We start from the raw sequence: 19,676 nt of genomic DNA, 5'->3' as shown, positions 1-19,676 counted from the left end.
TAAACTTTTGTATGGTACAAGTACTACTGGAGCCATGCAAACTAAACATACAGCATATCTTTTTAAAGCATTCTTATAAGCATTTATTTTAACTTCGTCTTAAGTAGTACCAGGGGGAGGCTCCTTTGCACAGGATGCCGTCTAGATTATGGGTACCACAACGGCGCCTATTTCTGCCGTAAAGCAGTAATATGTAAACATTACTATGGCGGCACTGCATTGCTATGGGCATGTCGTATCAATTACCATCAGCTGAACGTCCTACTCGTCTGGTCCCTTATTTTCATAAAAAAGCAAAAGGCAAAGAATACATATAATCAAAGAACAGGGATATCCTCTATAGTTTATATATTCAAATTTGAGAAGTTACCTGACCATGTAAACAATTTTACTAGTTTGAATTAATGGTTATGAAATTTAACATTTAATACATTTACTTAGAAGAATAAAATATTTTATTTAAAATATATTATATTGCACCTGACTTTGATTATTGAACTATATATACTTGAAAAATCTGAAAGAACCTGTTTTCCTGAACTTATAATCTTGTTATAAAGTGTCACAGCCGTAGCATGTAGCAAACAGCATTCTCGTAGTATTATTCCGGAGTCAGTAGCAACAGTTGCTCACTATTCGCGCTACGAATCGCTCGTTTCTAGTGCTACGACCCCCCTATTACTAGATGTTGCACCTCTTACATACCGATGTTTTGTTACTTGTAAACAATTTGAAAGTGTGAAATATGAAGTTGGGAATTGTATACTTGCTTCTATCTTATGTCAAAGGTAAGAATGGACGGTTATATTATGAGATATTTATGATGTAAAAAGTGAAGAGACGATTAAGACCTTATGGTAAGTGATACGCCCTACCCATTAAAATTCTGTGCCACCCAGGATTTTGATTTATCCAAATTTCTGAGTGGCACTACAATTGCGCTTTTCAGCCATTTGAGTTTATGAATTGTTTGGAAATCTTGTTACTTATAACTATGCTGTAATATATACTTACTTACATAAAAATTTTGTTTATTACTTAGACATACGTCCACTTGGTGTATGTTTTGACCAGTATTGAGATTTTTGTTTAAGTTTGTTTAACTATCGAACAAACTTAATAAATGCTATTTAAAATTATTTTTAATATTATTAACAAATTACATATAAATATCTAATATATATATACATAAACTCATTCGAGTGTAACCATGTACAAAAGGTCGTCGGAACAACTTAAAAAAAAAACAAATATTAAGTATGTAAAAAAAAAACAAAACAAAAGCATAAGAATTTAGGTACGAATAATAAGTTGTAGCACTGTCATATCAAAATATATTTGATATACTTTTGCAAGAAAAATTGTTCAGCTCTAGGTTTTTTTGTACAGCTTTACTTTTATTAAAACAAAGAGGAAGATCTCATGAGCCGAACTTTTCCATTGTAGATGACGTTCATGGTCATTATTCTATCTTTAAGTAATTAATAAAGTGGCACTCATCTACTGGTCCAAAAACGGGTAGTGGGTTCGACTCCCGCTGAGAACATTGCAGATTATTTCACATTTTATATGTTATTTTATTTAGGTATTCACGTTCTGTTTTATTATCAGCGCTAGGGAAAATAGGCTTATAATTTATTGACTGTACTACATCCTTTATAAATAAGTAACAGTAAAAGTCAAAATTAATGTATATGGAGAATTTTATTATTTTTTTAATCAACGCCACGTTTCAAGACGTTTCCAGTGCCCCTAAAAACGAGATCTGGAAAGATCTTGAAATGTTGAATTTGCTAAAATAATAATTAAAATGTAACTTTTACGCATAAATCTAATGTAAAAACATAGTTATAATTACACGCGTTTCAATCCTTTAAGGAAAGTGTTTTCTTTAAACGTGTATAACTTCAAAAAATAGCAAAATAGCCTCTCACAGTTTCACAAAAGTGTGCTGGCATAATATTGGGCACTTTGGCGAAGGCCTTTGCCTTTGGCGTGCTTTTGAGTGGCCGGAAATTCATTCGGTATGCAATATTCAGCTAAATAAGTATAATTACTTGATATCTTTTAGTTTCAATTTGCCTGCAAATAGTCGGTATATCGGTACCGGCTATGAAACAGCGCGGTGACTCCGTAACAATGGCATGTGACTTCGACCTGGAGGGAGGCAGACTGTACTCTGTCAAGTGGTACCGAGACAATGAGGAGTTCTACCGGTACATGCCCAGACTTCGACCTCCGCAGCATGCTCATAGGCTGGATGGGGTTAAAGTGGACGTGAGTATTTTATTCAGTATTTTACATTCACTGGAATTATCTAGTCCCATTTTTATCATGGGTACCAAGACAAAGATATTAATCAAATAAAATCAAAGTCACTTTATTCAGTACTATTATTATTACTTATGAATGTCGAACTTATTTTTCTTTATACTATAACCATCACTTTGGAAAATGGTATGCTCAATAAAACAAGAAGTGTCAAGAAACTCATTGTCACTCTTTGTCATTGAAGCTCAACCCTTTCCTTTAAATATAAAAAGAAAAGTTAACTTTTGACATTCATAAGTGTCATTTCCTTGACCTACAATAATAAAGTTATTTTGATTGAAAATAATATTTAACCTGGGGAATATGAAAACAAATAAATCAAAGACGGTGTCCATATTCCATGACATGAAGGCAGAACGCTACCGTGATTCCTCTGGTATTGTAATTGTAATCACTTAACATCACATAATAAACGCCTCAGCAACATCTTTACATTTCAAATAAAACAAGTGTACTAAACATATTCAGCTAATCGATTTTGAAGGCTCTTTCACTGGGCAGATAATCTATACTATAAGTATAAACAAAACTGCTTTTATTTACCAGTGAGAGTACCATTTCTGCCGTGAAGAAGTGTGTGTAAACATTACTGTGTTTCGGTCTGAAGGGCGCCTTGGCTAGTGAAATTTCTGGGCAATTGAGACTTAAGCATCTTATGTCTCAAGGTGACGAGCGAAATTGTAGTGCCGCTCAGAATTTTTGGGTTTTTCAAGAATCCTGAGCGGCACTGCATTGTAATGGGCAGGGAGTATCAATTACCAAACCAGCTGAACGTCCTGCTCGTCTCGTTCCTTATTAATAAAACAAAAAAAAATTGAATAAGTGTTCATTGCAAAGAAATAAATTTAAAATGCAACTCGCACACGTAGGGCTGCGTACCCTTGTACAAAATAAAACAAAATGGGGCGCTGTAACAATATGTAAGCTTTGAATCTTGTAATTTTCCATCTTGGGATTTAAAAGGGACAAGAGAGGACCCCAGTATGTAAAAAAAATAGGTCAAATTGATTTTTTTTTTCAAAATAGGATATGACATCAATTATTGAAAGTCAAAAACTATCTCCCATTCCAAAAAAGAATTCTCAGCGGGATTTTGTTTCATAAAAAATATGTTTACAAAGTAATATCGTACAATTAAACGTATTATTTAATAGCCTGAGGACAGTCGCTCTATTCCCATTCTGTGGTATCATTAAGAAAATCGTTTATGTTATAGTAACCGTTACCGTTTTTTATCAAACGTTTGTGTGGTAAAGGATATTTTGAATATCGTAATACTTATGTTTTGAACACTTTCTGGGATCTTGTTGTAAAAGCACATACATCGCCCCACAAAGACTTACTAACTCGACTTAGCCGAGTATTAGTCATTATAAGTTAATGTTTGTTACTGGTGTTAACAAAGGTTTTTTTTTTATGGAATAGGAGGACAAACGAGCGTACGGGTCACCTGTTGTTAAGTGATCACCGCCGCCCACAATCTCTTGCAACACCAGAGGAATCACAGGAGCGTTGCCAGCCAATGAAGGAAGGTGTACGCGCTTTTTTTGAAGGTACCCATGTCGTATCGTCCCGGAAACACCGCACAAGGAAGTTCATTCATGTGGAGGACCGCCACACATCCAGATGGTGGGGATGATATCCTAACTTGTGGCGTCGTTATCACAATTTCTAGCAAATTCACTTACGTGCCTATGTAAATAGATTACATTATTAAGAATATATTGGAAGCAACGCTAAAACGCTAAAACGAAAATTGAAAAAATTCAACGCTCTTGTGATTCCTCTGGTGTTGCAGGAGAATGTGGGCGGCGGTGATCACTTAACACCAGGTGACCCGTACGCTCGTTTGTCCTCCTATTCTATAAAAAAAAAAAAAAAGCAACAGTCAAGATGTCAATTTCTTTAAATTTTGCTCTCAATGATTCTTCAGGACCTAGGTTATTAATAATAGGATGTTAAGTGGCTCATGCTTGACAGAACATCCGAGAAAGGACATGGTCAAAGGTCGGTAAGCGTTCACAGACTGTGGGAAAAATCTTTATAATAATAATATATATTTTTAAACTAAAAATTATTATATAAGAGTTTCTAGTATTGATATTCATAATAACTCTCTTGCTTTCTTTACAACAGTACAAAATATCGCAAAAAATATCTTGTACTGCAAACTCTTTTGAAGTGCTGGAATTAAAACAAACTGTTATAGAGCAATTAAATTAATGTCGAGCAACTAGGTCTCGGAAATATTGCTAATTTTATTGCTTATTTCATGTAACTTTTATTCTTTTTGTATATTTTGTAAATTTATACTTTGCTTTATGCTTTGACTTCTTCTTTCACGCAAAAAAGATACCAAATGCTATAATGGTTATGATGAGCAATTAATAAACTTAAGTGTCGGAATTACTTATACTTCATAATTTATATTACGTAACGATATATATACACAGGAGAAAAATTTTGCAAATCTTTAAGGACTTAAATTAAAAAAATATTGAGTGAATACAATAAAAAGTAGGAGTGTGGAAACTGATCTATATTACTTAAATGTCAGATTAAGATGTGGACTCAAATAAAAAGATCTCGTAGGAAGTTGTTAGGAAAAAATACTACAGATGAAATATAATACTTAAGAATTATTTATGCACGGATAGCAAATAAAAGTACTAGTCTGTGAATAATATTTGCAAATTATTTGATCGTTGATATTAAATATTAAAGTTTCATCATTTTTTCATTTTTGTATTTATGATACAAATTTAAATTGAATAGAAAATGAATAAGAATATGAAAACGAAAATCTAAATCTAAAAACTAATTTACTACGGTTAAATGGTTATACTTCTGAGTCGTCGGAATGAATGAAAAAAAAAAAAAAAATGTGAGCCTTGATTAAATTCAATAAAATACGTTTACTTTTATTTCAATAGAAAAATAAATTGAAATCATAAGTTTTGATATGAGACTCGGCTGCAAATTTCAAGTTGCAGCTAGATTCGAATAAACTTTATTTTCACATTTTTGCGTCTGTGCATCCTTTGCTGTTTTACTGGCTATTTACTTTCTTTGCTATATTTGAATTTTCCAATTAGCAAAATCGTTATCCCAATCGATTCATTTTAAAGTTTGCCTATACGTTTAGTTTTGATGACAACGCCCCCTGAAAGCTTTTTCGCCTTGAAATTTTTTTATCGGTTAATAAACCTGATGAAGTAAAACAATATACACATGTGTTGATTGTTTTTTATTATGAAAAAATTTCTTAAGACATCATGGAGGAGATTTAAAATATTTAGATCAACTAACAAAATTCTCAAACATGGTTTTAATGGATGCTTATTTTTAAGATACGAATGACGGTAATTTTTAAAAGAAAGCAAGACGTTTACCTGATAGTAAGTGACATGTCTTGTCAACTTTAATGCCACGCTGTAGGATTCTTGAAAACATAAGATTGTGAACAGCACTGCAATTGCTTGGTGGTAGAAAAATGCGTCCATAAGTATATCAAAGCATGGCAACTATCTTATGGTTCCTGTGAAGCAAGAAAATTGGTGAATGGTGAAATCAAAAATAGTCTAGTCGAGTTAGATACTGAAAAATTATAGTGAAATTCTATGAAAGAAAAACATGCAACAATGAAGATCTTAAATGAACTTAAAAGGGCATAGCATTTTCTTATTTAAACAATATTCATACATCATATTAAGGTTATCAATACGCATCCCTCGTTTTTGGAGCACAACTAACAGATTTGCATTTCCGTAAGTTGATATTTGTTAGGGAATAAGTAATAGTAACTTCTATCAATAAGAACGGCACCACGGGTATCCTTTGTTCTATTCACAAACAGATTTCCACATTGTTTTGTTTGTAACCTGATCTCTCTTACTGGGTGAATAATGATCAAGACATAATGCAGTTTAATATAAATATTGCAGCTAGAGAGATCGAGCGCACGTCGAGTCCACCTCAGGGATCTTACGTTGAAATCTCGGGGACTTTATCGCTGTGAAGTTTCCGAAGAGGCGCCATCTTTTCATTCTGCCCAGTCCGAAGCATTTATGGAAGTATACTGTAAGTTGTACATACATTTGTAAAAGTCAGGCTTTAGCATTAAAGAATTATATAATTTTAATTTGGTTAATCAATATTAAACATTCGCATTATAATTTAATGTGAATTTAACTGTCTCACAGCCACTATCTTAACGTTGTCGATTCAAGACCATAACGTATTACGTAGTATTTACATCCTCTTTGCTGACTACAAATTCTAAATTCGAAAATAGATAAGATTTTTTTGTCGGCTTCTTTTCTTAATTGCTGAATACATGCTCATCGTTATGGCATGGGCTCACTGCTGCTAAAGGGAGCACACCACATTTTTTTATAGTATTCAATTTTAAAAATATTAAAGGGTACCAAAACTGTTACTATTATTACAAGTACATATACGCTAGTATATCGTGAACGTGTTTTAGATTATTAGAGAAGTCGTAAGTTGCACTTTTTCCAAATTTTTTAAGTTTTTAAAAGTTTTTTAAGTAATTAAATAAATTTTGAAATTGGTGGTAATTACAAATTCAATTTATCACTAGCATTATATTATATAAGAATCTGATGTTACAATTTTTATATTTAACTTAACACCGACATCAAAATGTTTTAGTCAATACAATAACATATTTTTTTTATTTTTAGGTTCCTTTATTCACAACATATCAATGCTTACAAAGATATTTAAAATACTTAATAATTATGATTACATACATTAGAAAGTATCACTACAATACACATATTTTAGGTACCTTGTTTTAAATATATAAATATTTGTTCTAAGTTTTGTTCATAGAAACATTTTCTTTATTCCGTACATCAAATTTTATCCGTCAAACTCTATACACTCGAATTTGGTACGAGCTACTATTTACTCCATTAAGAATATAATATTGCCCATTGAACACAAACATTCGAGGAAACTGCGCCCAATCATTATTTTATATTGTTTTAATAAAACTCACTAGTTCCGAACGTCCAGCAAATATTTCAACTTTATTGACACGTAACAGGTTTGAAAGCGAATTTTCGCAGATATACTATTGTATAAGACACGGATAAGCTCCATTTTTTTTTGTTGAAGTAATTTATTTTGGCTAACGTGCTTAAAAAGCTAATCCATTACAAGTTTTTTGATAAGTTTTTTAATTACAGTAACTATTTTGTTAAATTCTAAGAAAGAAAATAGTTTATAAGCAGTGGCAATCATTTTATAACTTCTCAATAAATTCAACTATCAACAATCGTAGGAAAACCTTAAATTTAAAAATTTTGATATGACTAGTTCGTCTATGTCCCCCCCTTGGGTTAAGAAACGGACCAAAAAAATTTTCATTATGCAAAAAAAAGACTATTGACTAGACCAAGACTATTTAAGTCAGTATTTTGTTTGTATGTATCATTTATTCTTTTTATTTCGTTACATAATTAATATGTACACGTTTTGCTGGTGTAATAACATTATTGTAGAGTCAACAAGTTCAAAAATGTATTAATTAGAGATAAAGCTCTTCAAAAATATGAGCGTAAAATATATATATCTGGAGGATTTATTGGGACAAAAAGCATTGCAATTGCTATTAACAAATTTAGATGAAAGAAATTGCATCAGGTTTTTCGTTAATAACTCAAAAACTATTATCATTTTTTATGAAATTCTGGGAGTAACTCATTTCACTAACATTTATAATTTTTACTTTAGGCCAAAAATACAGCTTCACGAGACTGCATGGCTGCAAAAGATAGCATAGTAAAATAAAAACCTATTTTAAAATTATAATATTTTAAAACTTAAATTTAAAGTGACATATACAACAAATATTATTAATTAAACTGTCGTATATGTTTAACGAGCTTTCTCTCTATTTAGCTCGTTTTGAACGTATCTAAAATAATAGGAGAATACCACATTCCATTAAGATGTCAAGTTGTATAGTGTAATTGCTTTGTTTTAATCCTTTGTTTCAAAACAGACTTTTCACGTGAAAGTCCTCGTATAGAAGGACACGAACGTCTGTACGAAGTGCAAGAACCTCTAGACGTGAATTGTTCCTCGGCGAAAGCTTACCCAGCTCCACAACTACAGTGGCACATAGATGGGCAAATGGTATGTTTTACTTATGGTATTATAGGTTTCAACACATAAAGTAGCATATTTACATAAAAACATTCATCACTCAAAAACTAACATTCATTTCGTTATACAAATCTGTCTGCTTTTTAACTACTCGTATTTGAATCCAGAATCCTTAGCTTAGAGGTCTGGGTTACTAACCACTAGGTTATAATATTATTATTTTAAGTAGGCTAAGTTGTTTGATTGGTGATTTAAAAGATGGACTGGTACTGTCTTATCAGTTCTTGCGCCATGTCAAAAACCCTTTACCTTTTGATAAGTTAACTCCTTGGTTGCTATGTTTCGGAGTAAAAGATTGTTGCATTTTTAAATTACTACGCAATTGATTTGGCCGCTAAACTACGATAGATAATTATTTATTTTATACATTCTTGCCGGCCGTGTTTTGGCAGTAAAGCTATATCGATTTGTGTCAAAGAAGGTTGTCAAAATAATGATCTACGAGCATGTTTGAGAAACATAAATTAATTATGTTAAAAATCGGAATTTTTGTTGTTGTGAAACATGGTTAGCGATCCTACCTACTAAGCTAGAGGTCCCGGGTTCGAATCCCGGTAGGTGCAAGCATTTATATGATGAATATGGATGATGTTTAAATGTATTTATGTATGTTTATATGAATTTATGTATGTTTAAATAAGTATATTGTATTAAATATATCATTGTCTTGTAACCCATAACGCAGGCTATATATGCTTAACTTGGGGCAAGTTAATTTGTGTAAAAAGTGTGTCAATATATTATTATTATTATGTGGCGTGTTTGAAAGCGTCGTACTCGATGTCCCCAATTTGATCCTCTTGTGATTTCCCTGGTGTTACAAGAGATGGGCTGCGGTGATCACTTACCATCAGGTACCATCATATATCGTAGGTACACTGGTTTGTCCTCCTGATCAATAAAAAAATTTGGAAGCAGAGCTGTCAATTTGAATGTCAAACGCAAAGTACGCAATAAAAAGAAACACTCTAACAGATTCTTAAAATAATAATCGAAAATAAAATCTTCTACACGCGTAATAAGAAATTAACAGTAGGTAAGACAAATGGCTTGGGTAAAAAAATTACAAATTAGTTTTGTTTTAAAAAACATTTTGAATAACAACCCTTATAATTACGTGATTCTACTAGATATATATCGACGCCAAAGAATATAGTATTGCTCTAAAGGATTTGATCTTTTAATTAAATAAAATTATTACATTAATTATGAATTATATGCATACATAAACACAATAGTAATATATCGTAGATGATCATTCTTCTTGTTTCCTACTGTACTCAATATCTCTTGGTTTCTACTTATTAATTTACATTTACTTTTACTTACTCATGTAAGGTAGTAAGTATTTGACGTTTTGTTGCATCACTTTACATATAAGTATTGTAATTGAAGCGATTTGTTAAACTATGAAGCTGTAAATGTTGATATATAAGAGTGTGAATGTGTTTCTTACCACTTCTTCTCAATAAGGCCCGGTCGTACCTCAATATCCACAAAACTTGGTTCCTTGGAATCGATTAGAACATAACGCAATGAAAATATTTCGATGCAAAAAATACAGTGCAGAAAGAACGACTTAAAGAAAATTTTTAATCGACTAGAATATTCATATATAATTTGATATATCCAATAAAAAATTTGGAAGCTGCTTCCCAAAAATAAACTTTGGAGTCAAAAATCTCTCAATTTACAGAAATAAAATTTTATTTTTTTAAGAATTTAATAGAATTAGTGCTTTTCTAAGACTTAAACCGAACAATTATTCGATAATAATAATATCTAAATTTTTAATTAAACAAAAGAAAATCAGTAAAATAAATGCCCATTTGCAGCTTAGCCACATGATCAACACAAATATTGTAGCGTTGGTTGTAGCGTTTACAATCCTGGTCAGTCCGCGCCTCAAAGCGCAATCTATTCAAAGAGGTGGTAAATGTAAAAAGAAAACTTTTGACGTTCATTAGTGTAAATCCCTTGACCTATGTACATGAATAGTGATTTTGATTTGATTTTATTTAATTCATTTAAATAAAACACTTTTAAAGGATTAAAACGCGTGTAATTGTAACGGTTTTACATTAGATGATTGCGTTAAAGTTACATTTTTATTATAGTTAACCCGACGTTTCAAGACCTTTCCAGATCTCGTTTTCAGGGGGACTGCAGATGAAGTGAGTCAAAGATAGTATTTGTCATAGTTGTCATTATGAAGTTTAGCGCCATTTATTTCCTCGGAGGTGGTTTTTCCTGTACGCAGTCCCCCTGAAAACGAGATCTGGAAAGGTCTTGAAACGTCGGGTTAACTAAAATAAAATTGTAACTTTTACGCAAACATCTAATGTAAAACCGTTACAATTACACGCGTTTTAATCCTTTAAAAGTGTTTTACTTAAATGTGTAACACTCGCGTTAGGCAAAGAAAATACTATATTGATTGAATTCATACAATAAGTGACTTAAATAATGTATTTTCAGGTTACAGAACCGAGTTGGCTACTTGAGTTTGCACCAAAAGCTGCAGCGCAGGGCTTGTTTGTATCACAGCTGGGATTACGAGCTCCGGCCAAGCCGCATTTGCGGTTGCGATGTGTTGCGATCATGGCCAGCCATAGACGAGAGAGGACCGTTGTTATAGGTATCTATCACAGTGCAGATAATGTTCGGAGTTGTAATTTATAATCTTAGACCTTTTATATTTCTATACAAAATTTAAAATATTCTTTTGTTAATTACGAAATTTGAAAAAAATTAATGATTACTATATTTCATTGAGTTTAATAATTATTTCGTTGTTCCCTGTTCATGTAATGAATAATGTCACAAAAGAACTGGCTAAGTGTGCGTCAAAACTCTATGTCATAGAATTATTCATACAAAAATAAAAATTGAAATGAAAAAATTTAAATTACGGGTCACAAATATAAACGATCTCTGAAGTTGGAGTAGACTGCACAATATTTGATTAAAATTGGTTCAGTAGTTTTGATGTTCATCGCGGCAAACAACGTGCTGCTAGACAACCAATGGAAACAGGCCAGGCTTATTACTTTAGTGTGCGTGACAAGCCACGTCTTACACTCGCGATCTAATAAAATTTATCTAGCTAGCTACACTCAAACGGTATATCCGTACAATGCAGTGTTTATCTAGCTTATGATTAGGTATTTGACCAAAGAAAATAGAAAGGCTCATGAATTAGTCTTCATTATTTACAAGCGAATGAAAACGTAGCATAACTTACAATCTTATTTTGCAAGGTATTTTGAAAATAAAAGAAAGAAATGTAATTATCAATGTGACGACCCGAAATATCTGTGCCAGGCACGTTCACCCTCTAATATTGAATTAATAAAATAAATTTGTAAACATAATTTATACTGTAAGTATGCTCGATCGAAGATAGTTGATGAATATAAAAAAAAGTTTTTGTAGATTAATATTTTATTTTATATATGACATTTTTAACGGACTTCAGCAGACTTAATCTTCATTGAAACCAACTTAGTTTTTTGAAGATAAACTTCTTTAGGCGCGTTATGAAAAAATGATGAGAGTGAAATTTTAAGATGCGCGCGCATCACTGTAACACAAAAGTAACAGGGTGAAGTTGGTTCCTAAAATTATCTGACTGTTTGTGACATTCGTCATTTTTTTATGGTTACTTCATTCATTATTAGGACAGGCCCATACTGACGTATTATTTATTTAATAATTAATTGTCAAAGCCGTCTTTGCTAAATTTTTACAATATTGTTCTAGTATAACTTCTTGCGTGTATAAATAAGTACACACACACACACTTTTTTACATCAGTTAACTGTGAATACAAAATACGGATTATTATGGTTCACGTTTGATAAGAATTATATTTGAAAATGTATTTCAAAAAGACAAAAAGAAACACTTTTTTACATCAGTTAACTGTGAATACAAAATACGGATTATTATGGTTCACGTTTGATAAGAATTATATTTGAAAATGTATTTCAAAAAGACAAAAAGAATAATACAATGTTTAGCATACCTGCACTCACACTTCAATGACATTACCTACTTTGTTTTCGTTTAGACATCTAATTATCTGTGGACATTTTAAGTTGTAACTGCATAAAAATCAGCCTAGCTAAACTCTCTAAGAAAAAAGCGATTGTATGAAACATGCAGTCATTGATAGATTGACAGATGACGGCTATTATGTTGTAAAAAACGGAGATAGCCGAAATCAACTACGTTTTAAGCAACTGTTCGTTTTCCAACTCACCCGGATTATAATTCGTCGCCAATCGCCATACTGTAATTACTACTATTTCAAACTTATGTCAACTTATGCAGTCCTGCCTCTTATTACGTAGTATTTACAACCTCTGTGAAAGAAATATTGAAAATAAAGTTACAATTAAGCTACATTATAAAATTTTAATTAAAAACACACATAAATAATTTTTAATTTCAGATTGAGCTAATTTATTTGTAATATCAAAACATTTAAAGTGTTTCCAAGAAATTTTGTAGCATTTAAAACCTTTTCTTTTTCTTACAGAAACCAACTCGACAAGCCGGCGAGTATTTTCAAACTGGATTTTAATTTATTTATTATGTACTTTTATAATAAGACATAAGACAGTTTCGTGATATGTCATGTTATCTTTTATCGAATTATGTTAACAATATTGTATGGGTTAATACTTTAATGATGATATATTTATGATCACAAACTTTTTATTGTAAGTAAATAATTGTAAATGTACGATTGTAAATAAATCTTTTTGTTATTGTTGGTATTTTGCTTAACTTCGCTTTGGAAGGACGCCGGTAAATGGTAATAAGTACATCATAACCGTCTCGAAACGAGAGGCAGTGTCTAATAAATCCTTAAAAAATTAAGAATATTTTGGACACAGATTATTCTAGACTGTTTTTGGATTCGTCGGTAGTAAAAGTCTTCATCTTTGTAATTATTTTGCAAAAACATGTCTACTATGTAGGTAACCACTAGACGGTTCGAAAATAGTTCTGAGACTGATGAACAAATAGGATATCGTTCAGACAAGCCAGTATAAAAATACGTAGGCTATTTAAGAAATGCAATCTTTTATACTTTTTAGTGCATATTATATCTATTCTTTTGGAATAGTGTTTTTGAAATCGGTTGTTATTTTGTTAAAATATTTTTTACTTTTTGATTTTTAATGAATTTGAAGTATACTAACTAACAATTTATCTTAATATGTGTAGAAATACAAAATTTTTCAATGCAGCAATGAACGTAAGCGCTTTGCAATTTGATTACAGACAATAAGAAATTCTGCCACAGATCGCACCCTTACTGTATGTCGTTAAGGAGTCCCATTGATCATCATATTATTAGACTACGACAATTATTTGACCAATAGTATGTTATGGTAGATGATTTAAATATCCGGATAGCATAAAAAAGATTCGGCCGAGAATCGTTAATTTGCTCCTAAGAATTGAAGAGTTCCGTAACTTTGTCATGGATTCCGGAATCAGAGCCTTACCAAACTCTCACCAAACTAAACTATATTTGAAGTATATCCTTTCCAATAAAAAAAGAATCATCGAAATCGGTTGGCACGATATTGGGTTAATCGTAAATTTATCATCCACTTTGCTATGCGTATGTATAGCAAATTAAAGACTCTTATGGTTTTCTCATGGATGCTAAATTGGCTACAAAGAAACTGGGCGTCATTAATAGAGCACGGCAATACTTCAAGCCAGCCCACATTCTAGCGCTGTACAAAGCGCAGGTCCGGCCACAAATGGAGTATTGCTGTCATCTCTGGTCTGGCGCACCCCAGTATCAGCTCGATCCATTTGACCGCGTGCAACGCAGAGCAGCTCGAATTGTCGGGGACCCAGTTCTCTGTGAACGGCTGGATTACTTGGCGTTGCGTAGAGACGTCGCTTCATTGTGTGTCTTCTACCGCATTTATCACGGGAAGTGTTCCGAAGAGCTGTTTAACCTGATTCCTGCCGCCGAATTCCACCTTTGTACGACACGCCACAAGTTAGGATATCATCCTCACCATCTGGATGTGTGGCGGTCCTCCACAGTGCGGTTTTCAAGGAGCTTTCATCCACGTACTACAAAGCTGTGGAATGAGCTTCCTTGTGCGGTGTTACCGGGACGATACGACATGGATACCTTCAAAAAAAGCGCATACACCTTCCTTAAGGGCCAGCAACGCTCCTGTGATTCCTCTGGTGTTGCAAGAGATTGTGGGCGGCGGTGATCACTTAACAACAGGTGACCCGTTAGCTGGTTTGTCCTCCTATTCCATAAAAAAAGGAGTGGTAGTGCCATGTTGGGTCCTCACGGACACAACCGAATTAGGCCGGCACGCCCGGAGAAATACCACTCCCCCACTCGAAACCGGCGTGAAATAGCGGCTATGCCGCTGTGTTTCGTCCGGTGAGTGGGGTATCCGGAGGCCTACACCCCCCCTCCCAAATACAAATGGCAGCACAGACTAAAACGAGACTACTCCAGGACGGTACCAGGCTATGCAGCCCTGGAGAATCCGTCCCTGGGCGTCCACAATTAGGGCCTGTACCTAACAGTGGTTGCCCAGGCTGCCCCGCGTATTCTGGAGGGGGCAATACTGCGCTGACTCGGGGCAAACAGAGCAGGAGGCTCAAACCACCCTCCTCCACACTCGCTGTGGACTTTTGCAACATCAGGGCTTCGCTCAAATTTAAATGCCGTCCACTTTCACCTGGAGACGCCGAAGCCGGCCCTGCTCTTTTTAACCGAGACACAGATATCCTCCCTGGCTGATTCATCTTACCTTTCCTACCCGGGGTATAATTTGGAACACTCCTTTATACCACGGGCTGGCGTGTGCGTTTACGTCAGGGAGGATGTCTGTTCTCGACGCCTGAGTTTTCTTGAAGGACAGGACCTATCCATCATCTGGCTGCGTGTAGACTGCGATGACCATCTGCGAATCTACGCATGCCTGTATAGGTCCCATAGCGGTAACGCAGAGACTGACCGGCTCCTCGAACACATCCAAATGGCTACAGATTCCGTGTTGGAGCAGATCCCCACTGCAGAGATCGTGTTTCTTGGCGATTTTAACGCCCACCACGCCGAATGGCTAGGCTCACGTACCACCGATCATGCAGGGAGATCTGTTCACGACTTCGCCTTAGCATATGGTCTGACGCAACTGGTTATTGCGCCAACGCGAATCCCAGATGTGCAAGATCATACACCTTCACTGTTGGACCTTCTGTTGACCTCACATCCGGACGGCTACCTAGTTTCCGTTGACCTTCCTCTGGGATCGTCGGACCACTGCCTGATCCGGAGCACCGTGCCGATCATGCGCCTAACACGGCCCCGCTTCTTTGGCTGTCTCTTTAGATGCGGTGCTTTTTTGCATCCTACCCGTGGAGGCAGATCTGTTTTTCGCTGGGAGATCCAGATGCCGCTGCTGACGCTGTTGCTGATGTGGTACTGCAAGGTATGGAACTCTTCATTCCATCCTCCTCTGTGCCTATCGGTGGCAGGTCCCAACCGTGGTTTGACCGCTCCTGCAAAATGGCCTCTCGCCGAAAGCAGGAGTGCTATCAGGCTTGGGTCAATGCGGTGGTATCTAAGGATTTGAATTCCAGCGAACTTAAAAAACACTTCAATCATGCCTCCAGGTCCTTCAAAAGAGTTATTGCTGACGCGAAGTCGAAGCACATTGGCAGAATTGGCGAGAGACTTGCACGCCTTCCCTCGGGAACTCGTGCGTTCTGGTCGCTCGCCAAGGCTGTCCAAGGAAACTTCTGCGAGCCAGCCATTCCGCCACTGCACAGGGATGATGACTCGCTGGCCCATGACGCGAAAGAGAAAGCTGATATCCTGGGCTCCCTCTTCGCGTCCAACACGACTCTGGATGACCAAGGTGCACCACCACCGCATATTCCGCGGTGCGATTCATATATCCGATTCATATATAAAAATCCGGCATGGTGACGTGCTTAAGGCGCTTCTCACCTTGGACATTCACAAATCGAGCGGGCCCGATGGCATTCCCCCGATAGTGCTGCGGACATGTGCTCCGGAACTGGCGCCGGTCCTTACCCGTCTTTTCCGGCTCTCCTACTCATCAGGCGTAGTCCCGAAATTATGGAAGGCGGCTTTAGTGCACCCGATCCCTAAGAAAGGTGTACGCTCAGATCCGTCCAACTACCGCCCCATTGCCATTACCTCCATTTTCTCCAAAGTAATGGAGTCGATCATCAACCGCCAGCTCTTGGGATACCTAGAGGGGCACCAGCTGATCAGCGACTGCCAGTACGGTTTCCGTCAGGGTCGCTCAGCTGGTGATCTTCTTGCGTACCTCACCCATAAATGGGCGCAAGCGGTTGAGTCGAAGGGAGAGGCGTTGGCGGTGAGTTTGGACATAGCGAAGGCCTTTGATCGGGTGTGGCATAAAGCGCTTATAGCGAAACTGCCATCCTTCTGCCATGGGCTTCCCGAGAAGTTGTGCAAATGGGTCACTAGCTTTTTGGCTGATCGGAGCATCAATGTTGTTATCAACGGTGCATGCTCCGTCTTAAAACCCATAAACTCTGGTGTCCCGCAAGGCTGTGTGCTATCCTCTACGCTGTTTCTTCTGCATATCAATGATATGCTGCAAATCAGCAATATTCATTGCTATGCGGACAACAGCACGGGGTATGCTTCCTACACCGGCCGTGCCAACATGTCCCGGGATAGCGTCGACGAGAACCGGATCAAACTTGTGTCTGAAATCGAGACTATGCTTTGCAAAGTCTCGGAATGGGGCCGACAAAATTTAGTCCAATTCAACCCCAAGAAGACACAAGTTTGTGCGTTCACCACTAAAAAGTCTCCCTTTGTCGTATCCCCTCGATTCGGGATCACTCCTCTAACTGCCACAGCCTGTATTGGCATACTTGGCGTCGATATATCGAGCGACGTTCAGTTCCGTGGTCACTTGGAAGAGAAGGCCAAACTGGCCTCTAAAAAGCTTGGTGTACTCAGTAAGGCGAGACAGTACTTCACTAAAAGCCACCACCTGCAACTTTATAAGGCGCAAATTCGGCCTCACATGGAGTACTGTTCTCACCTCTGGGCGGGTACTCCCCAGTACAAGCTTCTTCCATTTGACCGCATACAACGAAGAGCGGCTCGAATCATCGACGATCAAGTCATCTCCGATCGGCTTGATTCTCTAGCATTGCGTAGAGATGTGGGTTCTCTCTGCATCTTTTACCGCATTTATCACGGGGAGTGCTCAGAGGAGCTGTTCGGGTTGATTCCAGCGGCCGAATTCCACCATCGGACATTACGTGCAAAGTACAATCCGCATCACGTAGACGTCTGGCATTCCACAACCGCGCGTTTTCTTCGAAATTTCTTGCCTCACACATCCACTTTGTGGAATCAACTACCGGCAGCGGTCTACCCGAACAGATACGACTTAGGGACCTTCAAGAAAAAAGCATACTCCCACCTTAAAGGCCGGCAACGCATTTCTTGACACACCTGTTGTTGCGGATGTCCATGGGCGGTTGCCTCACCTCTCCCCATCCCGTGAGCCTCTTGCCCGTTTGCCCGCTCTCATATAAAAAAAAAAAAAAAAACCACTGTCAGATCTGGACCAAATTACAATGGGACCACACGGGAAGCACTAGGTTCCAAAATAAGACTTATCAAAATTGGTTCACCCAGTCGAAAGCTTTGACATAAAAAAATATTTTTTATGTCAAAACCGACGAATTGAGAACTTCCTCCTTTATTGAATTCGGTCAATAAAACCGGTATATTGCGATCATTTTAGTAGCGATCCTCCCTTGACAAGCGTCCTCCGTCACAAGCTCTAAATAGTCTGGACGTCTGTCCTGCATCGTCCGTTTGGTATGTAAATAAAATTTGTATATTTAATCCCAGGACCGCAATATCACTTTAAAATATCATTGTTTCGATTTACCACAGCGACATCTCAAGTCAATTTCCTATCAACTGTTATCAACTGTTGATAGGTTTGAACAAAAATACGATAATATAGATCTATGGATCGTGCGTCATCCAGACAGTTGGTTAGTTTATTTAAAGAGTGCTAGGGCGTACCCCGACGGGTACGTGCAGGTTCGAATTCTGCATCCTTAAAAGTATTGTAATAAATAAAAGTAACATAACTGGGTCTGAATGTAGTTCACTGGATGTTAAGAAGTCAAACATAGAGAAAGCCTGGATCTGGCTTTTGCTATAACCTCTTCAAAATCATGGAGTAAATCATTATTAACCAGCTCTAGGTTACATCGAGCGAGAGTACGGCTTTCGCCCGTTTTCGTTTTCGTTTTTTAAATGTGGGAGAGTCAGGACAAACGAGGCAGTAACACCACGGCACCCCGCTCCACACTCAACGTGGACTTTTGCAATATCAGGGGAATTCACTCCAATTTAAACGCCGTCCACCACCACCTTGAGACGGCGCAGCCGGCCTTGTGTTTCCTTACGGAGACGCAGATATCTCGACCTAGCGATACGTCATATTTAACGTACCCCGGGTACAAAATTGAGCATGGGGACCCTTGGGGCAGGGTTTGTTTCCCTTCGGATGATCCTAGTGCCTGCGCCGTTGCAGTAGCCGATGTGATACTACAGGGTATGGATATTTTTATACCAAACTCTGTAGTACCGATCGGTGGCAGATCACAGCCCTGGTTCGATGCGTCAGTTAAAGCAGCATCTGACTGCAAAAAACAGGCGTATCGAGCTTGGGTTGCGGCGCTGGGCACAAAGGATCCGAACTGCATAGTTCTTAAGAGGAAATACAACCGTGCCTCCAGATTTTTTAAGCGGCAAATCGCCTGTGCAAAGTCAAAACTCGTCGTCAAAATCGGCGAGCAGCTTTCCAGTTACCCGACCGGAACACGCAAGTTCTAGTCGTTGTCGAAAGCTGCTCTTGGTAACTTCAGCCAGCCGTCCATGCCACCGTTGCACATAAGGAATGACACCCTGGCCCATACGGCATAAGAGAAAGCCGATCTCTTGTGCGCTCTTTTCGCCTCCAACTCGACTCTTGACGACAACGGACACCGCCGACCATCCCGCGGTGTCAGAGCTCTATGCAATAAGTACAGTTCAGACAGAA

At 36.9% G+C, this 19,676-nt stretch overlaps 1 protein-coding gene across 2 annotated transcripts; it reads left to right on the top strand.

The window, feature by feature from the left end:
- The first annotated feature begins 638 nt into the window (after positions 1–638).
- On the top strand, positions 639–13,306 carry LOC126965638 (uncharacterized). 2 transcript variants are annotated; one of them, XM_050809313.1, is made up of 6 exons: positions 639–788; positions 2,093–2,277; positions 6,276–6,411; positions 8,366–8,499; positions 11,008–11,167; positions 13,073–13,306. In XM_050809313.1, the coding sequence occupies exons 1-6, from the start codon at positions 746–748 to the stop codon at positions 13,162–13,164; spliced, it is 750 nt and encodes a 249-aa protein (XP_050665270.1). In that variant the 5' UTR covers positions 639–745; the 3' UTR covers positions 13,165–13,306. The 2 variants fall into 2 exon arrangements, with proteins under 2 accessions (XP_050665270.1, XP_050665269.1); XM_050809312.1 differs by having other exon boundaries at positions 2,072–2,277.
- The last annotated feature ends 6,370 nt before the right edge of the window (positions 13,307–19,676 follow it).

Source organism: Leptidea sinapis, chromosome 8 (assembly GCF_905404315.1).
Source record: "Leptidea sinapis chromosome 8, ilLepSina1.1, whole genome shotgun sequence".
NCBI classification, from domain to species: Eukaryota; Metazoa; Arthropoda; class Insecta; order Lepidoptera; family Pieridae; genus Leptidea; species Leptidea sinapis.
The sequence above is the reverse complement of the archived record's forward strand: the minus strand, read 5'-3'. Positions and strand labels throughout refer to the sequence as shown.